The 24,682-nt window shown below is 39.5% G+C and overlaps 1 protein-coding gene across 5 annotated transcripts in view; it reads right to left on the bottom strand.

The window, feature by feature from the left end:
• Positions 1–19,325, bottom strand: part of dscamb (Down syndrome cell adhesion molecule b) — a 124,316-nt gene extending 104,991 nt beyond the window's left edge. For 3 of the 5 annotated variants that reach the window (XM_016662339.1, XM_016662342.1, XM_016662341.1), the window contains exon 1: positions 18,359–19,324. In XM_016662339.1, the coding sequence (XP_016517825.1) occupies positions 18,359–18,401 (43 nt within the window). In that variant the 5' untranslated portion in view covers positions 18,402–19,324. Of the gene's footprint in view, positions 1–18,358 lie in introns of all 5 variants that reach the window. The other 2 variants (XM_016662340.1, XM_007575105.2) reach the window with 2 other exon arrangements.
• Positions 19,326–24,682: the final 5,357 nt, after the last annotated feature.

The raw sequence follows: 24,682 nt of genomic DNA, 5'->3' as shown, positions 1-24,682 counted from the left end.
TTCGAACATTTGCCAACAGAAATCACTGATTTCAAAAGTAACCCTCAAAACCATAAATGCCCGACTTACCCAGCCTTGCAAGAACAATAGGCATCAGTGATCTTGTCCACAGCTATATTTATGCAGAGGGTGTGAGGATCTGCTGTTTTCCTCATCGAGTGGTAGCATTTAGTTGTGACGCGAACAATGTTGGAGGCATCGCGTGGCTCAAACACCTTGATGTCGTCCAAAAAATATGACATGAACTTGTTGGTTCCCCTCTCCATTGTCGTGGCTGATATTTTTTGAAAATCCGGCAGAAATGCTACACTAATGGACTCAGAAATACTCTGCAGAGAGTCAGTCAAAATGAAAGACGCCATGTTTACACATAGAAACTAAGCTCCGCGAGGCTTTGTTTGTGAGACATGCAGCCACGTGGGACTTTCGAGGGGCGGAAAGAGGGGAGGGTCAGTGTTTTTTTTGTGTGTTTTTTTTTTAATTCTTAAATGCTCTCTGATGGCATCATTAGAGTTTGGGGATCTTCAAAACCAGATCACACACTTTTAAAGCTACTTTCTGTGTCTTGTACTCCCTGTTCAGGACGTTTGAGCTCTTTCCAAGTTTGGGATAATTAATACAAACATAAATCTGCATGTCAAGTTGTCATAACGAAGACAATTTTGTTTAGGTTAATGACAAGTTGTCATAACAAAGACAATTTCAATAATGTCAACTTTGTATTAAAAGTGTCATGATTTACCAAATGACACTTTATGACAACAGTCATAAATATTCATGAAGACTTACTGTTGTTCATGACATGTGTTATGTCATGTTTATGACAGTGCCATGACAGTCTTATTCACCCCCCCTTCAAATAAAGTGTTACCATTGGCTCCTAGTAGATATACCATCATTTTGTAGGTTTGTTGATGACAAATCCAAATGCACAAAGGCAGAATCAGCTTGTTGGTAACAAATAATTTAATGGAAAAAAAAATATCAAAAAAGCTTACAAACTGTGGGAAACACAAAGAGGCAGAGCAAAAACAGGGTGAAAATGACAGCAGGGAAATTACAGGAGTTGATAGGAGGAACCAGCAAGTAGTGACTGAAAAAGAGGTGCTAAAGTACTGGGAGGTTGAATGCTGAAACAGTGAACCTGGGCTGATTACCTAATGGATTGCAGATGTGAGGGGAGAGAGCAAAAAAGCAGCCTGAGGAGATGGAGAGAGAGAGAAAGTGGCACAGTGGACGAGGGAGAGTACACAGGTGACTAGGAAATGAATCCAACAGAAAAGCAAACTAAAGAATAACTATACACAAGAAATAAAATAGAAACACTAAGGACTGAACTAAAGAAAAACAGGAACAAGACTAACCTAATCAAAATGAGAAACTAACAAAATAACAATGAAAATAGAATGAATTCAAACTACAAAACAACTCAATAACCTGGGATCCCAACAGCAGTATACAAATATATGTAATGGAGAGACTTACAATGACTTAAAACCTGCAAAAGGACAAATTTGCGGATTTTTTGTACAAGTGGATACATTATTAGATCATGAGCATAATATTGGCTACTTGTAGGCTGTGAAGCTGGGGAGAGGGGCTAACAAGCAAGGGGGTAAGGTAAAGGGATCTTGTTTCATTTATATGTTAACCACATACAACAATGCAACTACAGACGTCAGCTGAATGTGGTTGCCATCAATATATGCTTTATTTAAAAGTACATAAAAATAAAACAAAAATGTAACCAGTTTCTCAATTATGTGACATTGAAACCTTCCCAGAGCTTCAATATATTATTTAAACTACCACTTGAATAGAAAACTAGCATTTCCTAAAGATATAGTTAGCGGGCTGTAAAATAGCGGGCCTCTCAGCTATGAGCTACTAGAAGTATGAACCAATTGCAGCTTGCATTTCCCCCAACTTGCCTTAATTAAAGCAAAAAGGTTCAGATTTATATGAACCTGCTATGAACATTTTTACTGAATTTTAACTGGGGTGTCAACACTTTGTAGTCAGTAATCAATCAGTTGAGTGACAAATTGCAAAGATTTTATTTTCCTAGATTTTATTTGCTAAACTAGAAGTCAGTGCTGTGGATAAAATGTTTGCAGAAGATCTTCACACGCAGTGTCCCATGCTTGAATCTGGAATCAAAGTTTTTACAGTTATTTTCAAAAAGCCGGCTTTCCAAACATGCCAACGTCACTTCAGGTTTGTATGATGTGTAACCCATATGCGCATATGTCGCGACCATATTTCCTACATTCACTGCACTACCGACTTTTACAACTGCACTCTTTGATATGGAAAGGGGGGGGGAGGGACTAGCAAACAAAAAGAGGCAAAGAGGGAAAATCAAAGAGACAGTGGGCGTGATTCAGCCTGAAATAATCCAGAGAATGCATGTGTTGCATCTGTACAGCAAGCAGATCCATTGTATGAGTTGTCATCACCTCGGTACGGGAACTCAGCGCTGCTTGGTAGGGTGGCACCGGGCGCCTTGTGGTGACAGCGTGACAGCAGGATCCTTGGGTAATTAAAGCAGCTCTCTGCTTCGTACCCGTAGGGCAAGTCTGCCGGGGAAGTCGAGATCATACCTGGCCCACTCACACTCACTCAGCAGAAGCTGAGGCAATTTTCAATCTCAACAAATATTCTTTTTCCCACTGTGCGTTTATGGATAACAGCATTAGTGTGATATATGCAGTGCATGTGATAAAGCTGCGTTCCCAGCAGCTAAAAATAGCAATGACCTGTGTGTGACCCACATTTAAAATACAGGCTACACACACACACACACACACACACACACGCTCCTGTAAAATTAAAACCTATATTTCACCAAAATAAATGTAATCTTATGTGAAAGTCAGTTAGAGTGGAGGTAATTGATTAGTTTGAAATTCTGCAATGGGCAAACGATAACCAGTCAGGGCCTACAGAGTGCAGAATGAGTAAGCATTCCCACTGAACTGATCTGCCCAGAGGCAATACACCATGCACGCAAGTTAAATGACGGTCTACCAATTTGCTCTCATGAATATTAAGCAGGGCTGTGACAGTAGAAAGGGCCGGCTGTATGCAAGCTGCTGATCCACACCGACAGATCTGTCCTCTGATGTCTTGGAAGGGTGGTTAACAGTAAAACGAGGCCCCCACGCCAGATGAGCCTCCTCCTCCTCCTCCTCCTCCTCCTCCTCCTTTTACCTCCGTCTATTTCATGTCTCATATGAACCAGAGTGACTGCCCATCTCATCAAGAGGGGAAGCTGGAGACCCTGGACTGTTTCTTAGTGAAACTGAGCAATAAAGACATTGATGTCTAAATTATGCTCCAGCAGCTGATGATGATGATAAGTGCAGAAGATTGGATCTGATGAGGGATTATATTGTAGCAAATTATAGCAGCTCCCTCTGCTGCTGATGATGATGAATAAAAACCTCCACTAGTGGAAATCTAATATTGCTGCGTGATGTAAGAAAGTCGCTGAAAGGTGGAGGGAAATCCGCGGCTGTGATAGAGTAAATAAAGCAAATATTGCATTCAAGCCGCAGCAATGATTCCCTGCATATTTACTCTGGGTTGGATTTCAGCATGAAAGAAAAGGCTGCTACTGAACTGCAACAGCTAGTGCAATGGCAATAACCTATTTATTATTATTTTTTTGTTTGCCATACATGCGGTTTTATGTATAAATTGCATTATATGTCTATTATTACCAAGAAATTGGGAGAAAAGCATTGCTTTATTACCTCGATGTATAAACAATAAAACCTTCTTGCATAGAGAGAACAGGCAAATGCATATTAGAGGCGCTTTATATTTCATTTAATCATTTGAGCCATAAACAAGATTTAGTGGCAGCTGACAACTCGTAAATCTGGTCGTGAAGATCAGAAAAAACAGCCCTGAAGATATTTAAGTAAAGACTGCAGCATCTTTAATGCATTATATTTCTTAGTGTCCCTGCTGTGTAAAGGATGAAGTAGTGTACAATGAAAGACAATGCTCACTTTTATTGTGCAACCGTTTGAGCAGTAAACATATATTCTTGCAGAAATGAAAGAAAATCTACTGTCTTTATTTGTGTTGCAGTGCCTTGCAACAGTATCTGCAATTGTTAATTCAAAGAAAAAAAAATACATGAAAAGTGTGGTGTGTAATTGTATTCATCAAATCAAAGTCAATATTTTGTAGGATCACCTTCAGATGTGAGTCTGCTGGGGTTTATCTCTTGTAGCTTTGCACAATTTAGAAATGCTATCTTGCCTCATTTTTCTTTGAAGAAGTGCTCAAGCTTCATCAAATTGGACGGAGGATGTCTGTGAATATCAATATAAGGTCTTTCCACAAATTTTCAATTTGCTTTAAGTTGGGGGATTGGCTTGGCTATATTCTAACACATGGTTGCGTTTTGATCAAAAATCATACCACTGTAACTCTTGCTGCACGTTATTTTTCTGCTGGAAGTTAAACTTTCATCTTACACCTTTAAATTTAACCTATTTTCTTCACAAATTTTCCTCTAATTAGTTCCAGCCTAATAGAGTTTGCTGGAGAAAAGCGCTCTCATATCATGAGCTGCCACTTCTCTTCCTTCTTCCGTAAAGAGAGGACCTGAAGTGAACAACTGATAGTGTCCTGTCAACAGATTCTCTTACCTGAGCTGTGGATCTCTGCATCTCCTCTAAAGATACCAGAGTGACCCAGGCTGCTTGGGGAATTTATTCTCCTCTGGACTATTTTGTGTATCTTAGGTGGTTCGTAGTTGTGTCACACATCTACAAATCTATGAAAAACAGTACTATGACAAAAAAAATAACTCGAAGTTTATGTTTGCAATGTGGCAAAATGTGATATGAACACTTAATGTACATTAGCTCACTGCTGTCCCCGTTCAGCCTGCTGAAATCCAGTTCTACTCGGAAGTGGGAAATTCCGACTTCCCAGTTGGAAAAATCAACTGGAATGCCCTCTGAAGTTGAATTTTCCATTAAAATACATGTTCCAATAAAATTATGTTTATAAGAGTTATTGCAAACAGTGTGTATGGGTGTAACGGTGTCGCCATGTTGAAATTCCACATTTTTAACAAGAAGGCTCTGACTGACGTCAAACCCAGCTCTGAGTTCTTCCTTCCCAGGTAACTGGAACTGAACGTAATAGCAGAATGGCTGCACTTGCAGTAGTACAGTCTTCTGCTACGTTTAAACAAGTCTGATGGAGACACAAGAACCTATATATAATTAAATTGCCTCAAAAAAATAATCTAATGGTCAGCTTGCACTGCCTGCCTTTATAACACGATTAGACTGCAGCATTCTTGCTAAACAGATGCCCATTAGCAAAGGTTCTCCTTTAGTTAGACACGTCACATACCGGATGATCAACCTTATTATGTCACCAGACATTGGGTTAAGGGCCGTCAGAGATGCTGCAGTTGCGGGTGTCTGCTGAACACCTGCATGTTACGAAAGGAAAGAGCATCTCCACTGAGAGGCTGACCCAGCTCAGACAAAGAAAAAACTCTTTCAGTTTAGTGATATTTTTACTCATTTCTCTATGGAGAAATGTGGTACAAGGAAATTTCGTGTGCTTGCTTGTAGGCTGAAGTGGTTGCTTCCTTTCAAAGTAGAACTGTGAGCTAAATGAAGCAACTGATTCACTCCACATAATTCAGTGTTGTAAACAGGCCTCCATCATGCTCCTGGACAGAGGCACTTCTTCCACGAAAGCTGTCCTGGGCAAGTCCAGTTCTCAGTGCCCCCCAGAAAAAACTGTTGTGTACATGCAGCTTATTACAACCGAAAACATATTCACAGCTACATCTCTTTTTTTTTATAAAAGGAAGTGCGGTGTTGACATACTGCAAGTTGGAATAATAAGGCCAGCGAGGACTGCACAACTGCAGACCTTGAATTGTGAGCTTATCCAATTAAGCAGTGCCAAATGCAAAACTGTAACTAACGCAAGAAAAAAAGGTTAGAGTTTTGTAGTTAGATGTAAAATAACTATTAAAACAACCACAGCACTGACTTGGGAGACTATTTGATACTTTTATCATCATTCAAAGGCATAAAATGAACAAGCATTTGATGTTGCTTTTTTTTTTTCCTATTCAGTAAACTAAGCTAATTTTTTACATGAAATATTTTATTCAAATTTATGTTTTTTCAGGTTTTCCTCTACAAAGCCATACTGACAAAGTTGCTCAGCTGCTCAAAGTAAAAACATTATTTTTGGTTCCACTTAGTCATTTTTTCTGTATCTTTGGTTCCACTCAGTAATCACCCACAGTTGTATGAAAACAGGCTTTTCAGAGTTGTTATTACAGATACACCCCCCAGCGAACGGCTGTGAGCATTTTAATGTAAAATTAAGATCCCTACAAATGTGTCCCTGGTTTGTAATGTTTTAAATGCAGTTGTTTAAAAAGTTGTGACCGAAAGATTATGTAGGAAAATATTAAATGCACTATTTTCCTTCACCATCTTCAGCAAGAATATAATTCCACACTTTTTTTTTGTATTCCACATCAATCAAACATCAAATAAAAGAACTAAAGTTTTTCTTTATGTTCACGGATCAGCAATGAGAAGGATTGCTTAATTTCAGGGGTCTCCAGCTGCCCATCTCCAGCAGTCACTGGACTTGAATCATTTGCTGGCATTGTAAGCAGACTAATAAGAGTTTTGAATTGATTTGGGAAGGCTTTTCCCAGAAACTAGAGAATATATGTTGTCTTCTGCAAGTGCATCGTGTATTTCCAATAACAATTTGGATTTTTATGCACCCAAACAACGAAAATCATACCATACTTTAAGAAACAAGAATAAAGCTGTGAGAGGTCATCATATCAAACAATTCTGGATTTGACATTCTCGACATCAGACCAGAAATATTTTATGTACAGTAATCAAAACTGTTCAGCATATCACACCTCTTAACATCAGTCAAGTTGTAAATATACTGGCTTTGCTCCAAATCAGAATGTGCAGATTTTATACATTCATATATTTTTATGCAGTAAAAATAGACAAAAGTATGCAAACAATAATAAACCAGGGTTCCTTTCTGTTTTCCCTTCCTGACAGGCCATTCAGTGTAGAAAGTTTGCAAGAAAATTGTGTCACTCAGTTTTCGGTCAATAATATGAACACGTGATTTTCATTTTTTATTTTTTTAAATTGTGTAATTATAGAGCTTAGAGCCACAGCTTCAATATTTCTGCATCCACTGGTGGCCGATATGAACTGAATTTGACTCTACAGCACCGCAACTCTAAATATTCTCCTCCTTCAGTTTATTCGAAAATATATTTTGAACAAACACCTTGGAAGACCATCAATCTTCCATTCATCCATAAACCTCTATATCTGCTTATGCTTGCGGGGCCACAGGGGGCTGGCGCCTAACGCCAGCAGTCACTAGACAAGAGGACACACTTCCATTAAAACTGTAAGGCTAATTACAGTTTAGCCGAGCTGAAGCGTTACAGATTAAATGAAGGATAAACACTTTCATATGCTCAAAGACAGACTCTTGCCATTTCAGTTTTATACGTTTAATTATAACTTTCAATGTACTTTATGACCTGCAAACACTCACGAAGGAGTGGATCAGGCAGGATGTTACCTATCTAGTCATAAAAACTTCCTCCCTACTAAATATTTCACAGTCACTTTGTAGTATTACTATACTAAAGCAGAAGATATTTGGAACAACAACAAATATCTTTCCGGTCATCTTTTCTGTCTGTGTCTAGGCCACCAAGGGACTAAAGAAGGGACGACAATCAAAGAGCAAGGTCAGTGGGTGTCCAGGCGTGTAGTGTGCAGAGGTCATCAGTTTGTAATCCGAACAGACCTCTAAGCTTCATTTGGCCTTTATATACGTTTAAGTAGAGAGCAGAAAACTGCATGAGTGAGTTCTTATGGCTAAAAAGATGCTCTGCAAAGTTTGGGGCAAAGAAAATAGAGCATGAAAAAGGTTCCACTGTTTCAAGTTACATTATATGCCTTCTCATCTAATATTAGACACCTAAACCTCATGGAAATCCTTCCCAAAAGAGTTAAAGAAGCAAATACTAGACGGACATCATATTGCACCTAATGGATAAAGAATGAGATTGGTATGTTGTATGACATTGTTCTGGTCATATATCTACTTGTTTTTGAGAAGTTTGATCAATTCTAGCCTTGTTTTCCTCCAGCTTTCTTCCTCCCGGCACCATTCTGTACATTTTTGCTGCACTTCTGGAGTCTGTTACAACTATGCAGTTCTCAGTGCAAATATCTCCCAGGTAATAATAGAATTACGGGTCCGCTGTGGCCCTTTGACGATCCAGCGCCGCTCCCTGATTTGTCCAGGAAGGTTGCACAGCGAGCAGCTGGCCGGGTGTGTTAATGTTGATGTCACAGCAGCTGGCTTTTCTCATCCTGTTAGCTCTGCCTGCTATTATCGGCCCCCGCCCCCTCACCTCGCTCTTTGCTTCTGTAAACTGCCGCTGTGTGCCGTGCTCATTTTAATACTCCAGACTCATTTGACCGTCTTTATGGACTTATCATATTAAACATTTATCACTGCAATTTCGCTAAACCAAGCATGTTTATTCAACACTTAAGGGACCACAGCACGGCTCCTTTTAGCACCCCCTCCCTATCCCCAGCGTAAGGCGCTCTTATTTTCTCCTTTTCCTCCGTTATCTCTCTCTGTTCCTTACTCCCTCAGTTCCTGCAGCTTGCTTCATATAAACCCCGTCTTCCTTATGTGGCACTGACTGAATAAAAAGATACGTATGTACAGTTTCTCTCCTCTCATTTCCGGTCATCTTTTCTGTCTGTGACTAGGCCACCAAGGGACTAATACCATATGAAGCTTGGCAGTGAATCAGGCACAAATGTATTCGGGGCATTTAGTGCTTTAGATAAATTGGGTTTCAATTTAATCATCTGATCAAACACTTATTAGCATAATCACTTTTGGGAATGGATGGTCCAGATAAAAAGACCCATGAAAGACCTCGTCTATGTGTTGCCAAGTGTCTTGTCAACACTTAGCAACACAGACAATGTGCATCACTGCTACATGCTTCAAGGGACCCCTGCAGGGCCTCGTCTAAATTACCTTTTTTTGTACAAACAATAGCACTAGTTCTCTATTTTTGTCAACAGCACAGCAACAGCAAAGCGATCTTTTCACTGCTAGGTTACCCAGCAATCAAACGTACTGCTGCCTAGCCCCATGCCCTTTTATTTGATCTTGCACAAGATGGCTTACTGCAGCATTGCACCTTGCGCTGAGCAGAGGAGGTCTGGGAATCTAGGAATACCACAAAGTGCTAAGATTATTGACAATGCACTCAGTCTCACACCGGGCTGAGGGATCGATGGGTGGCTGGAAGGGCATAAATCAGATTCCTGTGGCTCCAGTTGATGTCACACCCTCACCCGCCCTTCCAGGTCCCCAATTAAAAGCTCACATTTACAGCAGTATGTACACTCACCTCACAATATACAGTTTTTTAAAGAAAAGTGTTTGGAGAGTCACATAAACAGCAACAAATACACAAGCAAAGCACCTAATTTACACTTCTTCTACATATACACACACCCTAATCCACACATCCTCACACCTCACCAACAAGATGACAGCACTTTAAAAATGGCAGGCTAAAAATAACCATCACCAACTTGGTCTTAAATCTTAGCATCTGTGCCAGGTTTAAAAATAAAGAGCAGTGTCGAGAAACCAAGCTGGACCCATTTGTCTTTCTGTCACACTGTCTATCCAGCTTTGCCTCTTCCATTATCCCTTAGCCTACTTTAATATCTGGAAGCTGGGCAGACGTGATGGTGAAATGTCCACAGGAAAAGCAGCCCTGAATATTAGGATGACAAAAGCAGCAATGATGACAAAGTGAATGAAAACCTGCAGTGAAGTTATGGATAAATTGATATTTGCACACAATATCTGTGGTTTGTGTGTGTGTGGAAAGGCTCGCTTAAATTAGAGTTGGAGATGCTGGTTTGCAGAACTGGCATCGTGCATCGTCCTCAGGCCTGAGTGGCGGAGATCAATTCTGCCTTTAGAATTGATCTCCACCACTATGTGAAGGACTGGATTAAGAGGCAGTATTTATGAGGTGCAGTGTGAATGTTTGTCTGTATGGTTGATAGATAGGAAACTCATAACACCTTCACCTCGTGTCCTTCACAATGAATGGTGAAAAGTAGGGGTATAATCAGAGATCTTTGGATATTAAAATGCCAAGAGAGCTCCATCCAGTTGCTGTCAACATGCGCTTAAACTCCAAAAGATATTTATCATCACTTTCAATCAGTTTTAAGATAGATTTTTGTGAGCTCCATGTACACACAACCACTATATCAACAAACTCTGTGAAAAGCAGATGATCTAAATGGATAAAAATAATAGTAACAGTTATAACAATGATGACAAAATGGTGGTTCATGTAGTGAAAACGTATTTACTCTTACAGTATTCTTTTTTATTTTTATCTGCAACTTTTTCAATCAAGAAATATTCTTCATAGAACCTTTGTGACAAAATAAAGTAGAATAAAATATGTCAACGAAACTGAAAAATGGACATTTTGAAATTGGCTTACTCAAAGTCTGGACCTAAATCTAGTTGAGATCTTAAAAAGTCATTCATGCTGGAAAAACCAGCAATTAAAGAGCTAGAGAAAGTAATTCTGCAAAGAGCAGAAACAGCAACGTAAACACTGTTTAAATACATTCCAGGAATACATAGTTTGTCATTTAAAGCAACAGCTACAATAAACCTTTCTGACAAAAGCCGGCTGTGAAGATTTTAACTCTACATTGTGGTGCAATTATCTCTGCTTTTGTGAAAAATAAAATAAAATACAGGTTTATCATTTACATTTTAAATGTTCTATTCTGCTTCTCTTAATTTGAATGTATTTTGTATTTATTGTCTCTTTTGTGCTTACAAGAGTGGCAGTAACATAAGCAATAATAATTCATTGGTAATCTGTGAAAGAAAATCAAAGATATTACACACAAAAAAACAATAAAATGTGTTTTTACTAATCCGTGTTTGTGTGCATCAAATAGTAAAATAAGAAGGCAAATTTTATTTAAAAAAAACTTTAAGTCAGTTGACTGTGTCAAAAAATTACTTTTTTTTTTTTTTTTACAAACATTAGTGGCAGTGTCATTTAATTCTACACTATTTATTAGCGCAGACATACAAGGCATACCAGTGGCTGGTAAAAAAAAAAAAAAAAACTTACTCTTTGCATGGGGCTGCTTTAAGGTTATTAGAAAATATATCAAAAAGCACTTGAGCTGTACTGCGAGGCAGTACATCTTCCTAGATCTGGACTGTTCCTACCTGTCAGATGACAGGTAGGAACTGGATTCCTCCACTACAGTACCTGTGCAGCTCAGCACAATAATATAACATGTCACTTTGACAGGTGCTGAGTGAATTAAAAACATCCTTTCTGCTGAGGAACCCTGTCAGAGAGGGAAACCCACGGCAGATGTACAACAGCCTCACTTTGCACGCATGATCAAACACCCACATCTGGCTGCCGAGGGCTTCGCCGCTCTTCCTCGCAGATGCTAAATGATATCGTTAACATTTTAATGCAAGAGACATTTACACGCGGGCTTGCGCAATTACACCTCTGATTCAGTGAAATCCAGACAGACACAGTGTGATCAGCAATTAGATTTTACATTGGGTGAAACATACACACACACACACACACACACACATGCACACGCACACACATAAACCTACCAAAGCTTGCTCCTAATTGGAGAGCTAGACAGACTCAAGGAGGAACTGTACAGTAGAGTAGCCCTCATTACTGAGCTAAGATGTATGAACTGGGGGATATCTATTATGATCACACAACAGGGTGTCCATTATCCAGCATTAGCAGCTCTTTCAGCTGGAATCGTGCAACGTAACCCAACAAACTGGCGCATAACTCATTCAAGTGAGCAAGAGGTAAGTGCGCTTGTAAACCTAATTTAGTCCATTAGATATTCATATTGAAGAAAGACTGCACAACTTGACTGTACCCTTGTTTGTTTTCATGGGTAAATTTAATTTCAGTGGGCAGCTATCAAAGTCCAATTGTTAATTATTTGGCAAACAGTCTAATGACGGCGAGTGTGGCTGTAAAGCAGCGGTCTAACTGTGGGCACTGCATATCACCGTGCATCTTCACGCAGACTTGAGAATCACCTTTAAACTCCAACAAATGGACTTTTACAAGTACACTGCCTTCATCACCCTCATGTACATTCATCACCTCGCAAAGTCCAGCTCGCTCCTTCTACTTGGGGCCAGATTTAATCCATCTATCCCACCCATTCCCCCCAACATCTCCATCCATAGTTTCAGGTTGCTAATAATGTGAGGTCATGTAAAATTGGCAAGCTAACTGAGGCTGGCAGCTATTTAGTGTGCTGCAGGCTGAACAGGACTGGATGTTCTGGAAGAGCTTAGTTCAGAGCGTATGTCTCTGTGTGTATGTGTGTGTGTGAGTCAAAAGGTCAAAGCTAATTGAGATCAAAATTTGATTGCATGATTTCATGACCTCTGCATAAATGCTCGTTTATTGACAGCAAAAGAGATAAGTCCTTTTTAAACCACGAGCAGCGGGCTGAAGCACCGCGTATGTGCACAAATCATCACAGCCTTTGTGGGGGCTCTGTGAAACGCCCTGTCTCATTATAGCTTTCCAATGAGGATCTGAATAGGCCAGTTTAGCTTGCTGTGCTTTTGCCTAGAGGCAGCTTTCAGGCAGCTATTTCATGTTTTTTTTTCTTCTGTGCTGATGACTACATTTGTAGACTCAACTTTTGCGAGAGCAGGCGACAGCAGAAGTAAAAATGTGACATATTGTGAGTGTGTGTCAGATAAGACCCAAGCCTCAAAGCTCTCTTTAGATCCATTTTCGTAATAAATTGCAATCGTGCCATGAGAACAGAGCTAATACTAACAGAAAAAAAAGGTCAATTTCCAAGTATCAAGGTTTGGAAAAGTTACTGTTTCAAAATCGCACTCTCTCAGTTGAAAATCCTTTCTTAACGAGACACCAGAGATGGTGTCAGAGTGAAAAGAGTTTTCCCCGGCAGTGCTGAGCATAGATTGGTGCACCGTTGCCCCAGCTCCACTTGATGCTGCAGGTTGCAGGTCAGCTACGTTCTTCATCTTTTCTGTGTTTACAATTATGACAGAGTTGTCTGTTTGGTTTCAGCCACTGAAATCTCTTGACGCTCATGATGTGGAAACTAAAGGAGCACCACTCATCACTCTTATTAAGTTATATTGTTTTAAAACCTTTGATGGGAAGCTTTGTGTGGCACATCTTTAAAGTAGGCAATTGTAGCCTGGATACAACAGCAGATAACCTTACTAATTAACCAATAGAGAACTACTAAAAATAACAGTTATTAGCTTTATTACAAGCAACTAAATCATGTTCATTTACGACAATTTACATTCTAGTACAACAGTCGCATTGGAATCTCTGCCCATTTGTCAACATTGTAAATGTATTTTATTTTTTATGCAAATTTTGATGATTGCTTATTCATCTAGTTTAGGTAATTCACAAAAATCAGTTATTAAAAATTATTCTAAGTAATGTTATCAGGCATGTTAATGCAAGAATATAATAAAACATTAGTTCTGGTCTGAACCAGATGTGACATTGACATGACAGAGTTAGAGCACCTGTGTTTAAAACACTATTCTGGGCTATTTCAACTTTTAAAAAGGGGTATCATAGAAAACTGACTTTTTCTGGGTTTTACATCATGTTATGTTATTCCCTCATCAAAAACATACGTGAAGTGTTGCTTTTATTTTTTCATGCATGTTTGAGAAATCCTCGAAGCTCCCATGGTAGCCATTTGGGAATGCCGAAACACTTGCTCTGCAGTATCAAGCTTCCGCCTAACAGAGCGAAGTCCCTCTAGACTAGTGTCAGCAGCAGATAGCAAACAACTGGTAGAAATGTGTGCCTGCTCAGGTCATGATACAAACTACTTCTTAGTCCAATGATCCTAAGAACAGGTGTGAACAGCATCTGGAGAAGCATTGTTGTGATGATGTGGTGAGGGTGGAGTGTCAGAAAGAGCAAGAGCTTCTTAAAGAGATAGAGGTCCAATTTACAAAGTCAAATTTTCATGTCATGTTTTATATATACAGCATTCTTATAACATCTGAAGATAACATAGTTACTTGATTGTGCTACAAAATGGCACTAAGTGAATCTTTAAACAACAGATTGAAGTGGGTAACAGTTGTAATTTCTCTAACTGGCCAGTATTAAATTCAACTGCAGTATTACACGGAGAGCTATTGTAATTTTTAGTATGCGAGGAATACATAGTTACTGTATTACAACTGTGTCTAATCATTGAGTAATAAACCTGATTTCAATGTTGAGGCAACACAGGGTTTACTCCAGGAAGCGTAATAACGATGGTGCTAGGTCAGTCATCCAGCAGCCAGCCGTGTTTTTGAGTTAAAAAATGTTTAAGGTGGACAGGAAATTTGAGAATATGACCAGGTAATTTTGTGCTATTGGAAAACATTATTAACAATACCTAAAATGTTTGCCGTAACAACCATTTTGTTATGTTTGTTATGGCAAACATAACAAAATAAAATGCAATTGAAATAAACATACATTTTTTTGCACTTCGGTTGTAGACAGGAGTCACAGCTAACTCTGAGCATAGTCCAGATTTAGCAGGAGATATTTTGTCTAAATTTAGAACACATTTAGACCAAGCAGTTTTGCCCTCCTTGGTTCATTTTAATATAACCAATTCAAACTCCACAAAATAAAGTTTATCAAGTAAAGTCACAATGACAAGATTGTTTTCTAGGCATCATCAGAGAGGAAGTTGATTGAACTGCATTTTCCAAACCAGAACTGCTGCACTCTCATACTGTAGGAACTTTCAAAGTTAACTCACCAAATTGCCCTCCCAACACAGAGATGATGCTGTGCTGACAGGATGTATCTAGATAGATGAACGCCACGGTTACATTTTTGTTGGGTGATAGTAAATGTACATGAAATGTCCTGATTTTATTTCCATGTTGTGGTTTATTGACTGTTTACTTGAGTAAATTGTTGGATTAAAATAATATGCCTGTATTTTTAGCCTTGTTAAAAAGTGTGTAAAGATCTAGGCTTAAATTGGAATTTAAAAGTGAACGTTTATAAGATGTCTAAAGGCTTTAGAGTCATATGTTAGTGGTAGTGAGGAGCACAGAAAACAGCTGGATCAAAATCTGAATGTATCTGTTGCAATCACATGCTTTTAACCAAATGAGCTACATGTCTGCACAAGTTTTGAGGCACAACTAAGTCCAGAACTTTTCATGTGTTTCGGCCATTGTTTTGTTGTCCTTCCTGTATAACTGCCAACCTTTTTTAACACGTAAAACTTAAACTAAATTCTCTGGATGCCTAAGAGACCTCCTGTCAGACACGTAACACTTCCACCTAATGAGAGCAATTCACAGAGACGACCTCAATGGCTGATGGGACTGTAATCTTTTTGGTTGTAAATGATGGTTCACACTGAATACATCATGGTTTGTCTTTGTAAAATGAACTCGACATCTACTCAGGAGATATCTAGACATCTTTTCGTCAAAGCAAAGCCTGTGCAACTCAAACTTTAAATCGTAAAATGTCCCGTTTCCACCCGCCAATATAACAGTGATATCTAAGTAAGTCTTTACATTCTCCATTTTTTTCATTACAATCCATGATTTTCTCAATTTTAGCTCCAATATAAAGAAATTCAACATCAGAGCATCATATTATTCACACAAAATAATTAATTAGCTGGTTTCACTTTGTGTTTCCTGACATTTCTCTATTGTTTAGGATTTCTTTTTGGTTTTCATGAATACTTTTTACATTGTGTAGGACTTTTTAAATAAACCTGTAGTAGAGCACAACTCCCTGGTCACAAGATGGTATACATGCAGACAAGATTTCTGAACTCTTGTTTGAACACCACCTGAATTTAAATATTTTGCTATGTGACATGCTTGGCTGCAATTTGCCTGGGCAACATGCTTAGTATATGCTGCGATTCATAGACTTACAAAGCAGCTTTTTGTGCAGGCACCTGATTAAAGCTCTTCAGAAGTTGGGTACCACAACAAAATGGCAGAACCAGATCAAAGTACAGAGCGCCAAGGAACAACTTCTTAATGCTCCATGCAAGCGTCATCAAATGCACAACAACATATAGGTTTTCTAGACTGCATTGTAAGTATAGAATTTAGTAGGGGGTGTGGGGGGATGTTGGGACGAAGCTCCCAACATCCATTACACAGGTTACCATAGAGACAGGCCAGTGAGAGCAGGCCCAACTAGGAAACAGCAAGAATTGTCTGGAATTCAATCTCTGTGCTGGCTTCAATCTGCAAGGTCATTCATTCATTCTGACAATGACTGCTCAGCCGATGAACACCTCCTTCTCATGATAATCAACAAAACATCCAGCCGCAGAGGACAAAGTCTCACAGCCAGGCTCTGCCACAGTGATGGAGAATTCAGGGAAAAGCAATGGATGGAAATGTGCTTTATACAACATCTTAGGAGACATTAGCACTGGAAAAGTACGGCGTCTGCCACTGAGCGCCGTCTGCGGCTTAATCCCTATCAGTTATTTGCCACAGGCCCCCTCAATAATCCCTTACGCAATAAATGGACACAATCTTGCATGGTGGTTGATCTAATGTCAGAGCCAGATGATTATGATTAATGAGGATTCCTTATTGTTCCTTTATGAGTTTCAGCACAAGCTGGACTGAGGGAGATACCATTTTATATGGAGTCGGTGTCAATAAACAGCGCCGACCAAGGGCTGCCTCGGCTCTGAAAAAGAAAAAGAAAAAAAAAAAAAAAAACAGTCGACACAGAAACAAAAATCAATTTCGAAGCCGTATTTTATCATTCCGGCCAGAGGGGAAAATCCATTTTGGGGGACACACATACCGCAGCTCCTTGATGCGGTAAAACATATTCATACCTGTAATTCTCAATTTTGGCAATTCTTGATTCGTAAATTCATCTTTTCATTTTAGCCCTTTTTTTCATCCAAAGCCAGCCAACCATTGGCTGGTTCTCTTTCGGTACGGGAACGAACCCCAAGATGTCGCCCTGGTGTTTTTCTTATGGATGTGTTTCCATTTTCTTTCCCTTCTCCTTCATCTAACACTCCCTTTGCTTTCCCCCTGTTTTCGTACACACCCAGGCAGCCATAATCCCTCCCTGTAGAAGCTACTGTGGCCAGTACGTGAATGCAATAAACTGTATCAATTTTCCACCATTGATTGTAGATATACTAGACGGGTGCACAAAAATTCTGTGCTTAGTAACAGCAATGTGCAGTGCTGCACAAAAATGCAGAAAGAGCATGAGTTGTAAAAATTAATCATTATTTGAAGAGCAAAAGGAAATCTGATACCAACAGTTGTTTATGTAGGATCTCCTTTAACATTGTGCTTTTGTACTTGCTAAATTAACTGTCTTAATTATCCTAAGCCAAGATCTATAAACTGCATTTCGGAAATAATAAAACTGATCAAATTAATGTGAAAATATTTTGAGGACAGGATAGGTTTCGAGCGACGCATGACTTAAAAATAATCTTGATGCAAAAACACTATGCATGCTCCAGGTGTCTAATTTTGCCATTTGAACACCTTTTCATTCATCCAAGCCAACGTGAACTTGAAAAATATGTTCACAGTGGGGGAGGGGGAAAGGGTTAAACCAAGTGTCCATTATATTAAAGACGTCACTTATTACTAAGGGCCACAGTGGAAGTAAGCTGACAGGATGAGAACTGTTTTGCATTACAAAAAAAAAAAAACAAAAAAAAAAAAACAATAATTTGATGCAATTCAGTTCATCAAAACTTTAAAGAAAAAAACTCAATTTATCAGTGCATTTACGGTTTTATCTGTGACATAAAGCCCACTAACAACATTGGGGTTTCGTTTGGCTCAGAATGTGCCTCTGAAGGCCATAAAATGTGTATTTTTGCAGGAGAGCTTGAGGGATTTATCAGTTCAAGCCTCGCCCGTCTCTCTCCCTCTCCATCAGGGGTGTCAAGCCTTTTGACAACCGTACAAAATCCATTCCATGTGGGTCACAGGTGACCTTCCATACTCCCTCCTTCAGTCATTTAGCAGTCTGGCACTAATTTGTTGGTTTTTTTTTGTTTTGTTTTGTTTTGTTTTGCTTCTGCTTTCTGCATAAGGTGACAGATATTTAAGTGGCAGGTTAAAAACTTACCATTCAAGATGCTCTGGAGGAAGATAAAAGCCAATATCCACATGCCCTGCTCCGTTCAATCCCCCTAAAGCTATGCTTTCTCGTCTTCCTCCGACCGGTGCCTCCCTGGGTTTCTCTTCAGTGCGCCTAGTGTAAGGTTAAACATTTGCGTGTGTCTTGAAGCGAACCAGTCCGGGTCTCTATACTTTTTTAATTGAATTTTTTTTTCTTTCCTACTTTTGTTTCGCGTCGCTGACCTATGTCTTTTCTTTTCTTTTATTTTTTTATTTTGCGCTTGGACAGAATGAGGCTCTGTGATTTTCTTGGGGAGAGCGCTGCGCGCAGACTCTCCTCTTGTGCTCCGCGTCTTGCTGCTTCTCCCTGTTATTCAAAGGGGTTGATGAAGTGGTAAAGCCCAGGTGTGTGTGATGCTGAGTCAGAGCCGGGTCCTGGTGCCAGAAATAATTTCCCAAATTAGCCCCGAGCTAAATCTCCAAAGCAAATAAGAAGAAAAAGGAAGAAGTAGAAGAAGAAGAAAAAAAAAACGTCAAAAGCTTCGATTATCTAATTTAAACAAAAACTCTCGGTTCATCCTTGAGGGGGAGGGGTAAAAATTAGTTTCAGACAATTAAAAATAGTCCAACTAATAGAGCAACGAAGCAAAAAAAGTGGAAAGAGGATAAGACAATGAAAAAGACGCTGTTTTTTTCTGACTCCAAAGTCACACCATCTTCACCGCCTCTTTGCGTCCAGCAAGGAGCGACCAAGCGCATCTTCCCCGCTGTCGATCTCTAATCGCAGCCTCACCGAGTCTCTGAGCATTACACAGAATAACTCTCTCCCCCTGCCCCTGTAGACGCTTTAATTCCTCATTGCCTTAAAGGAGCAGAGGCGGCTACCGGTCCGTCTTGAGGGCAGGACACCAGGAGGAGGAGGTGTGAGAGAACGCGCCGAGCGGGGCATTTGCATTAAGGAAATAAGGCACCTGACGCACCGAGGCGCCAAGGATTTTTACGCACGGGGTTTCATCAGCTCACGGAGAAGGCGGTGTCTGTTTCTGTGCAGGTGTACTCATCATCCAGATGTGGCACTGATTGATCTAGAATTCCAGGGTGTGTTTTCTTTTTTCTTTATTTATTTTACCCCAGGGGCGTCTCCGTAAAGTTTTTTCCAAGGGGTGTCTTGATGAGGGACACCAATAATCAAGAGTTGGCGCACAAAATAGTATTTCTATGGAGAAACTAAAATGTATGTTCAATCATGACATAAGGGGGGAAAAAGAACATTCTGTGTAGGTTTTTATAGTTCTGTCTAGGTCATATCTCCAAAAGTCAGCTGATTATTTTATGTGGTTTAGTTCTGGAGCTACTATCCTGCAACTTTTAGATGCAGTCTTTCTCCAACACACCTGAATCAAATGAATAGCTCCTTACCAGACCTCTGTGGATGAGAGAATTCAGTGATATGATTCTGGTGAGTAAAAGAAGAAATGCTTGTAAAATTATCTGGGTCTAGAGGACTGGACTTGGCGCCCCTGTTTTAGGACTTGCATTTTTAGCCCCTTTATGTCAGTAATGTAAGTGCTTTGCTGAGAGACATGAGGAAAATAAGCAGAGGAACAATGAAGTCAAGAGCAGATCCAGCAAAGCACAAACAAAAATCAGGAGCTTAACTACTGAGGCAGGGGTGGAAAATGAAAATGGAACTAGGTGAACCAATAAGAAGAGATGTGGTACAGCGGTGGCATAGGGCCAGCAGGAAAACTGAGAGAGGGGAACCATTTAACACAAAATGAGCTGGAATTTTGTCTACATCAGACTACCACACTGTCCTTACTTTCAGCTAATTCCTCGAGGCGAACACTGAAATGTGATCCTCATCCGCTTGGTTCATCCAGCTTCACCCTTCGCAGTAAAACTGTGACAGTGCACGTGTTTGTGCCAAAAATATCTGGAATAGCCATGTCAATTCGGTGTACCAAATAAGCGCACTGCTGCCTTATACATGAACACATGCAGAATGCATATGGGTAGAACTGAATGAGCTCTGTAATGTTTTGTAGCAACAACAAGACTCAGACTAGATTTATTTTTGATAAATATATAACATTACCAAAAAAAAATGAAACAAAATGAAACACTATTTTACAAACCAATAATTTACCAAAAACACTTACCCATCCTATAAGTCTGAATCTGAAAATGAAGACAGAGGGAAACTCACAGATAGAAGCGTCTCCCGCTTGGCAGCAGCTCATTAATTTGTTTGAACATCGTGAATTTAAAGCGATGTACGAGCCAAGAGTCAGATGAAGTGTTCTGATAGGTGAAAGCTGTAAATAACTTGCTGATTTTGAGTTACTTTTTTCTCCTTGTTAATTTTCTTTTGCAATAATTTCACATCTTTTCAACTGGGGCTCAATGAAGCTTGGGAAAGGAACAATTTAGATCAGATCCCAACGTTAACAAATCAAACGGCAACAAAACAATTTCTGATCATTTCCGATGGAGCTGAATGGAGAAGGCCCTCATCAGCAGCTTACTCCTCAGGATAAACAAACACCCTTTCTAACACCCCTTCGTAGAAATGCAAACCTTCATAAACAATTAATGCACATTTTTGTGCAGCTGGAAGACAAAATATGGGAATGTTATTTTATTTTACTCAACCGCACTCTTAAATATTTTTTAGGGAAACACAAAGAAAATGCAGTGTTCAGTCACAGCCTGAAGAAAAGGGGGTTAACAAACAGTATTTGCAGCCCTAAAGGCACTTATACACACGCGCGCACACACACACACTCTGCACATCGCCTCCCTGAACCCCATAATCCAACCCGCCACCACCCCTCCATTTTAATGCTTGCCTTGAAGTCAAGGGTATTGCTGTGGAAGGCTGCAGAAGCCTTGTGGGCCTGTCCACACAGCCGGGTTACACTGAATGTGATTTAACCAGCAGCACAGTTTGCAGCTTACTCCCTATCCCACATGACAGGACGCTACTGAGAGTCAAATCTCCAGGCGACTCATTTTATTTATGTGCTTATACCTGACCTGAGAGGACAGGTTTTTTTTGTTTTGTTTTGTTTTGTTTTTCTTGTTTTGTTTTGCTTTTTAATTCTGAATGTGGAAAAAAAAAAAAACAAGAGCAAGACGAAGATGGTGATAGATTTTCACACAGATCACTCAAAGGGCTAATGTGTGTGTTTGCTGCAGATGTTGGATAAATTCTGTGGCCGTGGTGAGTGCAGGTGTTGTGCTCAGTGCTCTTTCCTGTTCAGTTGGGGCTTCTTGTCTACAATATCTGCCCACTTGTCTGCCTGGCTCTCTTCACGCCGGTGCAGCAGACAAACAGGAGTGCCGCTCTGCATTTGCTGATGTCTGTACCAGAACACACTGTTCCAGAATGCCTCAAATGCTTTTTTTTTCTTTTCTTTGTTGTTTTCCTTCTTTTTGATGTTTTTCTTCAGATGTTCAAATAAGACATTTCCTTTATTAAAATAAAGAAAGAAAATACTCCCCCATTTTTTTTTCTTGCCTTTGTTGCTCCAGAATGCATGTTTAATTGAGTAAGAGGATAGAGTAACTTGCTTATTTGCTTAAGCTGTACGATAAATCCAAATAAGTTTAAGTCTCTGTGGTGCTGAGGAGAAAACACTGGTGAATCAGGGCAGTGGGTCAGAGATCCTGCCTCAGTCACTTAATGGGGGATTAGCATCAGCGTGCTACTGCTTCAGCTCTAAACTGTTATGAACATACAAGTAAGTTCGTCAAGAGATGCTAAAATTTGAATTTGATATATGTGGATGTTTAAATGTCAAAATTCACTGTTGGTGTTGCTGAATTTTCATAAAATAATAAATAAATTAATCAAGAGCTTTTGTTTCCAATAGGAGCTTTTACCCAGGGAAAATTACCAAAGGGCCTCTGTGTTCCTAATTTCTCTGTTAAGGACTACATGTACGTGATACATGAAAAAGAAAGTTAAAATAACAAATGTGACACATTTTTCCATAGTTCACCCCCTCAGCAGTGTTAGGAGAATTAAAATTTGTTTTCTTCTCAACTAAAGGTGACATTCACAGCCTGCGACGGCAAACAAGCTCAAAAGATGGAAGACGAGAAAGATCTGAATGTGGGTTCAAGGGATTGACTGAAGGATCCGTGGCATTAGAGCGTGCCATCTGACATTTTCAGAGAAATTAAGCATCAGCGTAATGTAGCTCAGCAAACAGGATTTCATCAGAAGATGAACTGCATAAATTTGGAGCAATAAATGAAGCAACGCAAATAAAAGAGGCTATGTTTGTTTGCATGAGACTGTAAAACTAATGCTATCAGGCATGGAGTCACACAGCCGAATTAACATTTCCTGGGGGTGATGTGTTGTGTGTACAGTATATACAGTCTCCCCCCACCAGTGCACACATGCATCAAGCATATAACTTCTCTCAGTATGAGTGTGTTTGACAGCAAACAGGTGTTGACATCAACACCGACCAGCTGACCTTACAGCAAGCAGATGTCATTTACTGAGAATAATTAACTAATAATAGGATACTCTGAATGTCTATTTCCAGTGATTATTGTCTTATTTTGTCACCTTCCTAAAATAATAGGCTATGTTCTTTTTTGTTTTGTTTTTTTGCCAAAAATGATTTTGGCAAAAAAAAAAAATCACCTCTTTTTGAATTATGATGGCAAAAAAAATCATTTTGGTAAAACCCATTTGGTAAACCCAGTATTTAATGGAGATGACGATTTGTGGAATGACCCATGGCTGAAGCTTCAATGTTGACTAATGTTTGATTATGTCAGCTAATCTAATGTTAAAGAGCATAATTAGATAAATGACATGTTCTGATGCCCTTTGGTCACACCTGATTTTAACATGACATTCACTAAGGTGCAAACTAAGTCCTGAATCTCAAATGTTTTGCGTTGTTTGGTTGTTGTTTTTTAGGCCTACAAGAGAAATGCTAAATGTGCTGGAGTCCATCACAGGAGTTAGCCCTGAAAGCACCTTCCCTGCAGTGAAACATTGTGGTGGCAGCATTATGCTGTCGGGATGGTTTTCTTCATTGGGGTTAGGGTTGGTGAGAAGACAAATGAGGCTAAAAACAGGGCTATTCTTGTTTTTAGCCAGTTACAAAAGACCAAAGGCTGGTGCAGGATAATAACTTTGAAAATACAGCCAGCGCCAGGAAAGGAATCTAATCACATTCACCTGTTAGAATGGTCCAGTCAAAGTCAAGACCTAAATACAAGAGAGAATCTTAGGTGAGACTTGAAAATATGTTTGCAGATGTTTCCCATCAGTTTCTCCTGAGCTTGAACTATTTTACAAAGTTAAATGGACATTTTCCACATTTTGAGGCAAAAGGTTGTTAGAGACTTAAAAAATAAAAAACAACACTGCAATCCTTGGGTTAGTACTGTAAAAACCTTTTACCTATAAAACAGTTCCTATAGTAATGCACGGATTGGAGTTGGTTTTTACATAAAATCCTAATGAAATAAATTGAGGTTTGTGGTTCCATATGTGACAGAACATGAAAGAAATTTGAGTGATAGGAAAAAAAATTTGTAGCACTGTACTTTTTGCAGTGTTGGTTTGAAAATTGTATTTAACAGACATTGGAGTTTGTTGCAGATAAAATGTTTATTTGGGAGGAACATCTTGCTAGAAAACAGGTGCTCATGTTTATCTCTTCCAACAGTCGAACAGCTGTGCAACTGATCCGAAAGACAATACGTTAATTTTCACTCTGAAGGCAACAGCCATGACCTTGTGGCCAATAAGCTAAGTTATTCAGCCGTGAACCCTAACCCAATTATACTCAGGCACAGCTGAGAAGGTATAGACAATGTCGTATCTCTAAAAAAAACAAGATGCAGTCAAAGGACCCAGCATGTGGTAAAATGGTAAGCAGTTCCTTTCAGCTCCCTGCCCCACCCCACTCCTGCTATGATGCCTAAACAGTGGTAAGAGATTGTGACAATGGGGCCCTGGGCTGCTGCAGACAGTACTGGCCTTGCTGTGTGGCCATGTGTGTCTGCAATGTGTGCGTGTGCTAACAGAAGACAAAAGAGCACATATGAGGCACTTCATGAGCCGAGGACATGAATCTGAATGCCAGCATTGAATCTGTTGGTACACTTTGTTTTAATTCCCACTTTTACTCTGAATGATGAAATTAGAACAAAGGTTGCCGTTGTGTTTTTACAAGTTCCTCTTGTATTGTTTATCTACTCATTACATGCTGAAGGAGAACAGCATGTTCTTATTCAATTTTTTATTGAATAAGAAAAAAGTGAACAAGCTGCTGAAATGTGGGCAAATCAA

Source organism: Poecilia formosa, unplaced genomic scaffold (genome assembly GCF_000485575.1).
Source record: "Poecilia formosa unplaced genomic scaffold, Poecilia_formosa-5.1.2 Scaffold369, whole genome shotgun sequence".
Taxonomy (NCBI): domain Eukaryota; kingdom Metazoa; phylum Chordata; class Actinopteri; order Cyprinodontiformes; family Poeciliidae; genus Poecilia; species Poecilia formosa.
The sequence above is the reverse complement of the archived record's forward strand: the minus strand, read 5'-3'. Positions and strand labels throughout refer to the sequence as shown.